Source organism: Corythoichthys intestinalis, chromosome 16, assembly GCF_030265065.1.
Source record: "Corythoichthys intestinalis isolate RoL2023-P3 chromosome 16, ASM3026506v1, whole genome shotgun sequence".
In the NCBI taxonomy this organism is placed as follows: Eukaryota; Metazoa; Chordata; class Actinopteri; order Syngnathiformes; family Syngnathidae; genus Corythoichthys; species Corythoichthys intestinalis.
Window position 1 is genome coordinate 33,471,640 of NC_080410.1, and position 11,461 is coordinate 33,483,100.

The window sequence follows — 11,461 nt, forward strand, 5'->3', positions numbered from 1 at the left end:
ATGACTGGGAGGGGCTGGAACAATCGATCGCTTCCAGCCCTTCCCAGTTAAAATGGATTGGACATCTATTGCTGTTAATGGCAGCCAAAGAGTTCAGCTATGTAATGTCACAATAATAATAATAATGAAGAAGAAAAAAAAGAAGAAGAATGAATGAATGAATGAATGAATGAATGAATGAATGAATGAATGAATGAATGAATGAATTTATTGTCATTGTCATCATCATCAGGATCATTGACAGTTACAGAGTGTTGGATAGTATGGCCAGAAAGGAGAAACATTGACACAGGATATGGAATAATTTGCCCGAAAAAAGACAATGAAAGACAAAGGAAGACGGGAAAAAAGCAAATGCTTATCGATACCCGTCCCCCAACAGCCCGGGACGCACATATATCTTTCGAAAAGTCATTGATTGCCATGGCATTTCGCAATATTGTCAATTTGAGTAGATTCATTGGATAGGTTGATTTCCAAGTTGGTGTAGGGAGGGATGGCCAGGGGTATCATGGAGGCCCACGTCTGCTGTATCCACTCCGGAAGATTAGTCATCATTCTCCCTTGCCCGGTTCCCGCGAGCGAGCCTTTCATGATCCCGGATCTCCGTGATGATTTTCGTGACCATTTGAGCGGTGGCATCACTTAACGCTGCTTGTACCTTCGTCACCTGGGACAATTTGTCGCCGTTGTTACGAGCAATCTCCTTTGCCTCGTTGAGTTGACGCTTCATTCTCATCGAGAATCGGTGTACCCAGAGGGCACCAAGAAGCAGCAGGAAGGCGAGCGCCATCAGAGAGCCGAAGATAAAGTGGTCCTCGACGTCCTCAATCTGGAGAGACGTTAAGCATATGGGCCTCCATTTTCCCCAGGCATCCTCCACATATCCAGATATGAAGGTGTTGGCCGGACATGGCCGTTGGTTTGGTGTAGGTCTCATTGTAGAAAATATTTTGTCCAATGAGCTAAGTGTCCAGTCAAGGAGCTCCATCTCACAGCAGGTTAAACACAGCGCTCACGTTGCAATGGCAGATCAGTCATCTAATTTTACTGGAGGGCATATCTTCAGAGCAAGCAATGTTATGTCTTAGTCTCTGTCCCTGATATTTAATCATCCTTTGTTTGCCTTTTTGTTGTGGGAACAATTTGTAGCGGATGTGTGTGTGCAGTGCACCTATGACTCATTTTGGTCCATGTAGCAATTTAGTATAGTTTCTTTGTACATCTTTTTGAAGTAACTCAATGATTTCATACTCGTAAGCGCTGCATGACATGTATTCCATAGGCGAGCCCCAATGTTCGTAATCAAGAAAGATTTTAATGTTGTCCTAGTTGCCCGATAGGAAAACAATCTGATTCCTCTTAGGTCGTAGTTTGATTCCCTTAGTTGGAATAGAGCTTGTAGGTTAGGTGGGAGACTGTCTGCGTGGGATAATAATAATGATAATAAAATTCACAGTGCAAAATACACACAGACCACACTTATTTTATGTCTTTATTCTTCTTCTTGTTTTAATTTATTACAATTTGTTTTAATTATTTTTTTGAAATTTTATTTTAGATTTTATTACTCATGCCTTTTTTTTTTTTTTTTTTTTTTTTTTTTAAACTAAATTTTCCCCAAAATGGATCATTAAATTAAATCATTTATTTGAATTAAAATAGGGGTTGCCAAATATTATCCTGCAGGCCTCATTTGGCCTCTGGACCGCATATTTGAGACTACTGTCCTATATGAATGTAATAAAAACATTTAAGGGGGAAAAAAAAATCATAACGTGTGCATGTAAGGTTTAATTGGAGCAAAATGAATAAATAAATAAAATTAAAAAAAACTATTTATATTGTTTGAACTGTGCACGCCTGTGCACAGGAACTCAAAGCATGTGGCTTTAGTCATGCTTTTGCCCTGTCATGTTATGTTCTACGGGCGTAGAAATTGGATTGGAATTCACTATTGCTGTCATCGTTCACGGTGACTCTTTTATTCTGTATGTGACACACAATGAAGGGTGCGGTTACAGTGTGGCAAACAGTTTTGGTGTGTCCTATTCTATATGAGAGATCTACCCGTTTTTTTGGGGGGGGGGGACAAAAAACAACTACGGTACTTTTTCCCCCGCATCTCCACGTTAAACAGCTATATAATTATCAATTATCATATAAATTATTTACCATTGACCAATATTTTGATTAATATACAAGGCGCTAGTATTTTCCCTGGCGCCATTCTATTTTGTACCATTTCTATGCACCAAACATGCATAATAAAGACATACTGTATTTCATCGCATTGCGTAAACAATAAGTTATCACCTACACAAACACTTTTGTAATGATACTAATATTTAACCAGTATCATAAGAAAAGAATAGTTTTTAATTGAAAATTGGGCTTCCTATGCTGTTTGTCGCCACAAATGGTGACAACTCTGCCAAGCAATGTTTGATGACAAGTCAGTGTTTGTAGTCACTACAGGGATGTCAAAACTCATCAATGTTGTGGCCCACATCATAGGTATGGTTACGGTCATTATCTCTGCCAATTAGGGCTGCCACAATGAATCAACCAAATGGCAACTAATTAATCGTCAAATAAATTGACAACTATTTTGGAAGGCAATAAATTGTTAAAGATATTGACCTATAAATTGTCCAAATCCTTTTTTTGGAGGGGGGCTTCTAAAGAGCAATTATTCTTTTTTCTTTTTCTTTATTAATTTAAATGTTTTACATATTGTTTTATTTTTTCAAAGGTTTTTTTTTTTTTTTTTAAATAAATAATGTATTCATTTTTTTGATTAGCTTATATTTTTCAATCAAACAAAAAAGTGAAAAAGCAGTTAATATTTTTTATAAATTTATTTTTCATATAAAAGTGTAATTTCTTCTTAATTAACAACACTAAATATTTTCTCGTGAGTTTTTACATTTGAAAAAAATTTCATTTATATGTATACCATATATATAGTGTATATATATATATATATATATATATATATATAGTGTATATATATATATATATATATATATATATTTTTTTTTTAAATCTGCAAATATTCTGATTCCTTTAGTCTTTATGATAATTATAAATAATAAAACATTTTTTTCAAAGCACCTTTCAGGGCACTCAAGGACACTTTACAACCAGGTACACAAGAGATAAGAATAAACAAAAACACAAATCAAACGCAAAGTCAAAGTACTTCAGAATAACAGGAAAGAAATCATAACACAAAAAACAGAGGATCAAGATGGAAATGATAATTTAAACAGATATGTTTTGAGTTTGGATTTGAAAAGTGAGAAAGAGGTTGTATTACGAAGATGGTAAATGGTGTTATACTTGTATAGCGCTTCTCAACCTCTTTCTCACTTTAATTTAATCTTTCATTCAGGACAACAGAAATTTTATTCAAATTTCATTTGAGACAGAAACATGAAGTTCATGCACATTATCTTCTTTTGTGTATGTAAAGCAGAGGTACGTACCCAAGTCAGGTCCTCGAAAACCCCTATCCAGCTTGTTTTCCATGTCGCCCTCATCCAACACAGCTGAATCAAATACTCAGGATCGTCATCAGGCTCCTGTAGAGCTTGCTGATGAGCTGATCACTGGATTCAGGTGTGTTAAAGGAGGGAGAAATGGTAAACAAGCTGGATAGGGGCTCTCGAAGACAGGACTTGGGCACCCCTGATGTAGAGCAATGCCACTTACGTAGCTGTGTCTGCGACCAGCGCCAGCAAACTCCAGTTCACCAAAAGCATCAGTGCTAGATTCGGTGGTGTGTTGCTTACTGTCCCACTGGGTGACAACAGGAGCCCCACTGGAGTCCGTTCCATCAAAGAAATTATGGACGTTCCGGACATGACCGCACTGACACAGCACTCCGTTACTAACACACAACACAAACGCAGATGGGTAAGCTTTAGGTCTTAAGTTCATATCTATCACAAATTCATTAGTTATTTTGGCACTTTTATCAATAGATTTACCTTGATGAGTCTTCAATAAATGTGGTGCACACTCGTTTTTTGACAATCTTGGGGATCCAACTCTGAGGATGAGAAAAGCATTGGTTGATTTGACCAAAATAAATCTATTGAAGTCAGAGAAACTTTATCGAACCCTACAGTGGACTATATACGCTATCGTCAGCGGTGGACGTCTCATCCAACGATAGTTCGATGGCAGTGAAACATGAACTGGAACTCTCGATGGAAGTCAATGAGTTAAGGGCTATAAACTACAAAATCTAGAGGTATAAAAATAGTGCAAAAAAAAAAATTTTTTTAATTACTGAAATTCTACCGCTTCCTACATTGATTTCAACATGTCAGATTTTGATCTCTAAGCTAATTGAGGGGCACTGTTTAAGCGACTAGCTGTATCTAGTGTTGAAGCTGAGAAGTGCAACCGCATGTAGGCTGAATTCAAGCTTCTTGTGCGAGCCATATTTTTGTCATTTGCTGCGGGCCAATAAAAACTCAGCAGGGGGCCATAGTTTAGACACCGCTGTTGTATGATTGCAATTTATTAATTCTTAAAGGTGAATTGTCCTAATACTAAGGTCCCCACTACACATTACTAACATTATTTGCACACTCACTTGTACACATACTAATCTGTTCTATCTTCTCCCTTCCTCTTTTTCTATTACTAGACATCCCCCTCGCCACATGCTGTCCCCTCAGTAAGAGTAGACAGCAACACTACTTGTAGAATATACAGTATATTAAATGTTTTTTTTTAAATGACTATTCCTTTTGTTCTTCCTTTCCCTACCCACCCCCCAAACCATTTTCTGTCAATCTGCTGTCTCTGAATAAACAACGCAATGGGACTATGTGAAACTCCCATGTGGCACATTAAAAATGTTCATCCAGTAAAGACACTTAGATCACCATTGTGTGTCTAAGTATCTCACCAGGACAGGTTAAAAAAAAAGAAATAGAACAAGTAGAGAGGTGAATGAAGGACAAACCGGATGATATTAGTGTCATTCAAGCTGAGGCATGAGTTCAAAGGCCTCTAACAATAGTGCATGCAAGTATGTTTAATAAAGAAGTTGTCAAGCAGAAGTAAGTCATCAGAACCCTGAATGAAAGAGGACTGGTTTGACCTGTTCGCCTGCCCAATTCTACTGTGTTCCCTGTGCTTTTCCAAACTGTTTGTTCCCTGTTTTCTACAAGCCAATCTTTTTAAATACTGTTACATACTACCTATTACTCTAGAGTAAACTGACCCCAAAAAACTGTTTAAAAAATATTTATATAACGTTTACTAAAATGCTTTGTTTTAATCCCATTTGTACTTGTTTTTTTCTTTTGGGTAAGAAAACGCAAATTTTTGTTTAAAACAGACACCAACATGGACACGGTCATATAGATCATATCACCATAATTCTTTTCAAATGTGCTGTCATCCATAATGAATATTTGTCTTCTTTTAATTAATCAAAATATCGACCAATAAATTATGAAGCATTACGAGACCAATTAGGAAAAGCTGAAAATTAATTTTAAAATAAATGTATTTGTTGATATCTTGTATATTTAAAAAACTGAGGCTGTCAAAAGAATTAAAAATACGAGCCTATCAACAAGTCTCTAATTTATTAATATATATAGTTATCTACACGGACACCCACTCACACACTTACAAATGTGGAGTTTTTTTTGTACAGCGTTCAGGATTCACCCTTTGGAAAAGTTTCATTGTAAAGGATTTTTCAGGTAACTACAATCGAATTGAATGTTACACATATCCTTATCAGGGAAAGTGAAACGATGAAAAGTAAAATCTTGCCCCGTAGTAGCGTTGTTTGACGTGTATGTTCACTTTTTGATTGACATTTCTCACATGCTTAACTTTGACAATTAAATATCTGGAAATATTTACCTCAATTTCCCTTGCATGTATATTATTTGCTTAATTTTAAATAATGTGCAAAAATGCACAATGTTTACAATGTCAGATACATTCAGGTTGACTAAAAAAGTTGATCCATGGTTGATCCAAAACTGTTATTAATGCATAAGTACACTTTCTGAAGCTACAGAAAAATAATTAAAAGAAACTTGCTACATAGTAAAACTGTGTGTGCATTTGTTGTGGTGGTCAGGTCACATACCTTAGCTTTCTCTTTCTTAATTTCAGACTTTCCACCAGTGCCGCCTTTGTCTACCTTGGTCTTCTTCATCCCGCCTTGTTCACTTTTGCTTGTTACTTTCTCAGCCTGTAACAGACTGTTAGGAGTCTTGTAACCTCGCCCATTCTGTGATGTCACGTAAGGTACTCGGTGAATTGGCAACTATGCACACAATAGCTGAACTCTGAGCACTTTTAACACACATTTTATTCTTGTGTTTGTTACACTATATGCATGTTCGTACACACTTAGTCACTTGGTGGTACTATATTTTTTCTACCCAAAGTATTTTAATATTTTACAGGTATTTATTTGAATCTAAAGAAATATAAGGGCCAATGAAACTCCTTTGGGTGCGCTAACTATAAAAAGTCAGATGATTGGCCCAACTCCACCCCTATATTATCACCTAGTCCCAAAGATTTTGTTTTTCTTTCACAATTTTTAAGTTTTTCCCCCCAATCAATGCACACTGCACAAACACAACCCTGTACTGTAATACTGTATTGTTTTGAGTGCTGGTATTTACAGTTGAATAGCGTACCGCACCAATGGTATTTTTAGACCGTGACATCGCCATCGTAACCCGGAAGTGGGTCAACATGGACACGCCCTCGCATACAATCCATTATATTTCTGCTTGTTTTCTCTAGTAATCTTTAAAAAATAAACATGCCCATCAAACACTGCTGCTATGGAACTTGAAGAAACGACTCTAGACATTACGAAACATGAAGGATGTTTTCTTCATATGTTTCCCGAAGCCAAAAACTCGCAAGAAAAAAAGTGAATAATGGATCAACTTGCGCGGATGTCCAAAAGACCAGTTTACTGTCAGCAAGGTGAAGGCATTCACATTTCATATCCAGTAAACATTTGGTTGGGGGCCATGGTCCTACAGTGTACGAAGAGGTAAGCCATTTTGATATTTTTACTTATTTTTTAGCATGGCGTTTGCCGTGTTGCTTCTGTCTGACAATGAATGACCTGAAAAAAATTAAAATGGTATCTAACTGCCACTGTTGTTACCTTTCTGTTGCAAAAAAAGGTTTGTAAGGGGAAAGTGTAAATAAATTATAGAATTAAAATTTATTGTTACTGAAAAAGTATTTTTCCCATCTTTTTCAACCCTCGACACTCAAGCCATCTCTTTAACTGAACGTTTGTATGTTCTTCCACATCTTTACCAGTGAATTTGGCACCAGTGACATCATTTTCTGACATAATTGGTAGGTTTAGCTCAGTAAACATGTTGTTCGTACACTATTTCCATCCTTTAAGCTTTGGGACAAACGCGAGCTTGACCCGCCTAGCAACAATTGCTAACCTCATGAATATTAATGAGCAAAAGTGACGTGTTGCGTGCGGTACGCCTTTTGAATGCATTGCTCACGTTGGTTGGGTGAAGACTGAATAGCGTACCGCACGCAGGCTATTTTTAGACCGTGACGTCGCATCGTAAAGCGGAAGTAGGACATTATATACACGCCCTCGCATGCAAACCATTATATTTCGGCCTTCTTTCGCCGGTAGTCTTTCAAAAACTGCATGCCGATTATTCACTGCTACTATGAAACTTGTAGAAACTACTCTAGACATTACAACATATAAAGGATGTTTTCTTCATACTCTCCCGGAAACAAAAAATGTGAAGAATGGAGCGACTATGCTACTATTGCGCGGACGTCTAAAAGACCAGTTTAACGCCAGCAAAGAGAAGCCGTTCACATTTCATATGCAGTAAACATTTTGTTTGGGCCAAGAGGTAAACCATTTTGATATTTTTTTTTTTTTTTTTTTTTTTTTTTTTAGCGTGGCGTTTTTCGTGCTGTTTCTGTCTGACAATGAATGACCTGAAAAAAAAATTTAAGTGGTATCTGACTGCCACCGTTGTTACCTTTTCTGTTGTAAAGAAACAACTTTAGTAAGGGGGAAGTGTAAATAAATTAATAGAATTAAGATTTGTTATTAATGAAAAAAAAATGAAGTGTTTGTTGGCTGGCAATGAGTAGCATTTGCGATCGCTACACAAAACAGCAATGTCCCCCAAAAGAACGGTCAGAGACGTAAGACAACCAGGGGATATAATATATAAGAAAGATGGGGCTTATGGTGGTAAAGGATAGATTGTTGAAACAGGAGAATGTCATTGTCAGTGGCGTAAGAAAAAGTGTCGATAAAAAAGCTAAGGGAAGCTTTTAAGGGAAGCGTAGGTAGGCTTGTTTTTTTCTGTCTTTTTCAGCCGTCGAACTCAAGCCATCTCTTTAACTGAACATTTGTATGTTCTTCCACATCTTTACCAGTGAATTTGGCACCAGGGACATCATTTTCGGACAGAATTGGTAGGTTTAGCTATATAAATATCTCCGTCGTTCACTATTCCGATTCATTTCCTATTGGGGACAAACAAGAGCTTGTCCCCCCTTAGCTACGAGCAGAGCCACAGAAGCTAGCGTCGTGGATATAAATGAGCGGAAGTGACGTGTAGCGTGCGGTACCCCATTGTAGCCAAATTACCAACGTTAGAAGGATCACATTAGTTAATTTACCTTTTCTGGGACTGTGGAAAATACAGTGGACAGATATTCAAACGACACTTAAGACTTTTAAGTTTTAACCCTTTATAGGGCAAGCAAGAGAGGCATTTAGAGAACGACTCTTCAAGAATTAACACTTTGGGCCAATGCAGGTACTGACGCTTCATAGTAAAAGTAATCAATGGCGCCATCTAAAGGTCAAAATGTGGAGTTGCTAAATTTCCACTAGAATACCCTTGTTGAACAAGACATTTCACTTGTTGCAACACATCCACACACTAATGTTTGTTCTATGTGAGCAGACGATGTATTTTTTTAACCCCTTGTGTGTCTATATGAGCTACGCAAGTGAATTTCTCCATTGTGAGATGAATAACATCTTATTGGATTGATCATTCTAAGACATACCTTATTGCGAACGATGAGGTCAAAGAACTGCCAAGACTTTTCCTTTTTTAATTTTTTTGCTGCTCCGTCGTCGAGTTCCAAATACTTGCAGGTACACTCAGCCGGACAAACGAGAAACAAAAGCGAAACAAGATGTGCAGGTGACGTTTTCCCGCGCTTTTTATGGTCTTGGTTTTATGGTTGGTTTAATGGTTTATCCCTTCGCGGTCAGCGAATCACTTCCTGTGTGGTGCGCTGTATCAAGACGTTCAAGCTTTTTCACCGATGTCACCAAACCACACTTCGATTTGTGGCTGCACTAATTACTTGACACACTATTGGAAGCTTTTGTTGTTTTCGCACTATATACCAGCGATGAACCTACCTTATTTTTTTTTTACTTAAGCCGCTACTTTTTCCTCTCACTTTGAACCATGCGGCCTTTAGTCCAGTGCAGCTAATGCACAGATTTTACTAGCTAATGAGCAGCATGTCTTTAAGTGCAAATATTCATATGGCACCAATAGTCTTTTGCTCCTGATATCTTGCTGCGTGGTATTGACCAAATGGCCTTTTTTTAAATACCAACTTACTGCATACACACTTAAATGTAAAATAATTGCTGTCCTGTCTTGGCCAGACACTGCTTAACCCTTGTGAAAGAAGAAAAAAGATTCATATAAACTTTACAAGAGCACAATGCCAATACCACATGAGTACCTTAGTTTAGCTAATTTGCTAATCATTTTTACTAGATTACACATGTTCACAAGCCTACTCGTCCTCATTTCGCAACATTGTAACAAAGTAACATCTTTCTAGATGCTCATGTCAATGTTCATGAAACAGAAGTCCTGGCTGGTATTAGGCTACCGTTTGACATGAACATTTATCCAACATTTAACTGTAACATTGAAAATATGACTGCTAAATGCGCAGAAAAAAAGCTCCTTAGCTAAAAAAACAAAAACAAAACACAGGACTTGACTATCATTTTCCATCCATCATCTACAATCCTAATCTCCGGGGTTGGGTCAAGGGGGCAGAAGCTTTCGCAGGGAAGCCCAGGATTCTCTCTCCCCAGCCACTTTAACCAGCTCCTCCAGCGGGATCCCAAGGTGTTCTCAGGCCAGCCAAGACACATTGTCTCTCCAGCGTGTCGGTCAGAAATGCCTGGAACATCTCTACAGGGAGGCGTCCAGGAGGAATCCGAACCAGTTGCCCGAGCCACCTCAACTGGCTCCTCTCAACACGGGGAGCAGCGGCACGACGCAGAGTCCCTCCCGAATGACCGAGCTTCTCACCCTATCTTTAAGGGAGATCCCGGACACCCTGCGGGGAAACTCATTTCGGCCACTTGTATCCGCGATCTTATTCTTTCGGTCACGACCCACAGCTCATGACGTAGCTCGACTGGTAAATCGAGAGTTTCAACTTTTGGCTCAGCTCCTCATCATCACTCCATGCAGAGTCTGCATCACTGCAGACGCTGCACCGATCCGCCTGTCGATCTCCCGTTCCCTCCTACCCTCATTTGTAAACAAGACCCCAAGATACTTGAACTTGGGGCAGGATCTCATCCCCAACTGAGGACCATGGTCTCAAATTTGGAGGTGCTGATCTTCATCCCAACCACTTCACACTCAGTTGCGAACCACTCCAGTGAGAGTTTGCGGTCATGGCTTGATGAAGCCAACAGCAGTACATCATCTGCAAAAAGCAGAGATGCTATGCTTAGGCCACCAAACCGGACATCCTCAATGCTTCGGCTGGGCCTAGAAATTCCCTCCATAAAAGTTATGAACAGAATCGGTGACAAAGGGCAACCTTGGCAGAGTCCATCCCTCACTTGGAACAAGTCCGACTTACTGCAATGCGGACCAAACTGACACCGGTCGTACGGGGACCGAACAGCCCTTACCAAGGGGCTCGGTACCCACAACTTCTGAAGCACCTCCCACAGGACTCCCCGAGGGACACAGTTCATTTGTTCATTTTCCAACTTATAAAAAAATATTCCCCATTTCCGTGATGCGAAAAAATTAGGACACTCTATGGAAGCCTGTGTGTTTTCTAACATATTTGGTCATATGGAAATTTAATAACAATTTTAACAATCTTGACAGATAGAACCAAACTTAACTAAATTAAAACTAAAAAAAGATTTTTTATAACTTTCTGTAAAATGTAATTTTAAATAAATGCAATTTTTGTTGAGGAATACATTAGGACATCGCCATATCCAATCCCACTTAAAAATGGCGAAAATCCCGCACAGGGGTATCACATCAGGTGCACATAATTAGACCATCATTACCCAGTGTTTTAAAGGAGGCTTGCCTTATTTAAACTTCACATTTAGTTCAGTGTACCCATGACTGTTGAA

The 11,461-nt window shown here is 38.5% G+C and overlaps 1 protein-coding gene across 3 annotated transcripts in view; it reads right to left on the reverse strand.

Annotated features, from left to right (window-relative positions):
* Positions 1 to 9,233, reverse strand: part of trpm4a (transient receptor potential cation channel, subfamily M, member 4a) — a 35,141-nt gene extending 25,908 nt beyond the window's left edge. The window contains exons 1-4 of one of the 3 annotated variants that reach the window (XM_057817787.1): positions 9,097 to 9,233; positions 6,134 to 6,248; positions 3,996 to 4,057; positions 3,718 to 3,895 (exon numbers count right to left, since the gene is read on the reverse strand). In XM_057817787.1, coding sequence (XP_057673770.1) covers positions 3,718 to 3,895; positions 3,996 to 4,057; positions 6,134 to 6,202 — 309 coding nt within the window. In that variant the 5' untranslated portion in view covers positions 6,203 to 6,248; positions 9,097 to 9,233. Of the gene's footprint in view, positions 1 to 3,717; positions 3,896 to 3,995; positions 4,058 to 6,133; positions 6,249 to 8,700; positions 8,719 to 9,096 lie in introns of those variants that run through there. The other 2 variants (XM_057817788.1, XM_057817789.1) reach the window with 2 other exon arrangements.
* Positions 9,234 to 11,461: the final 2,228 nt, after the last annotated feature.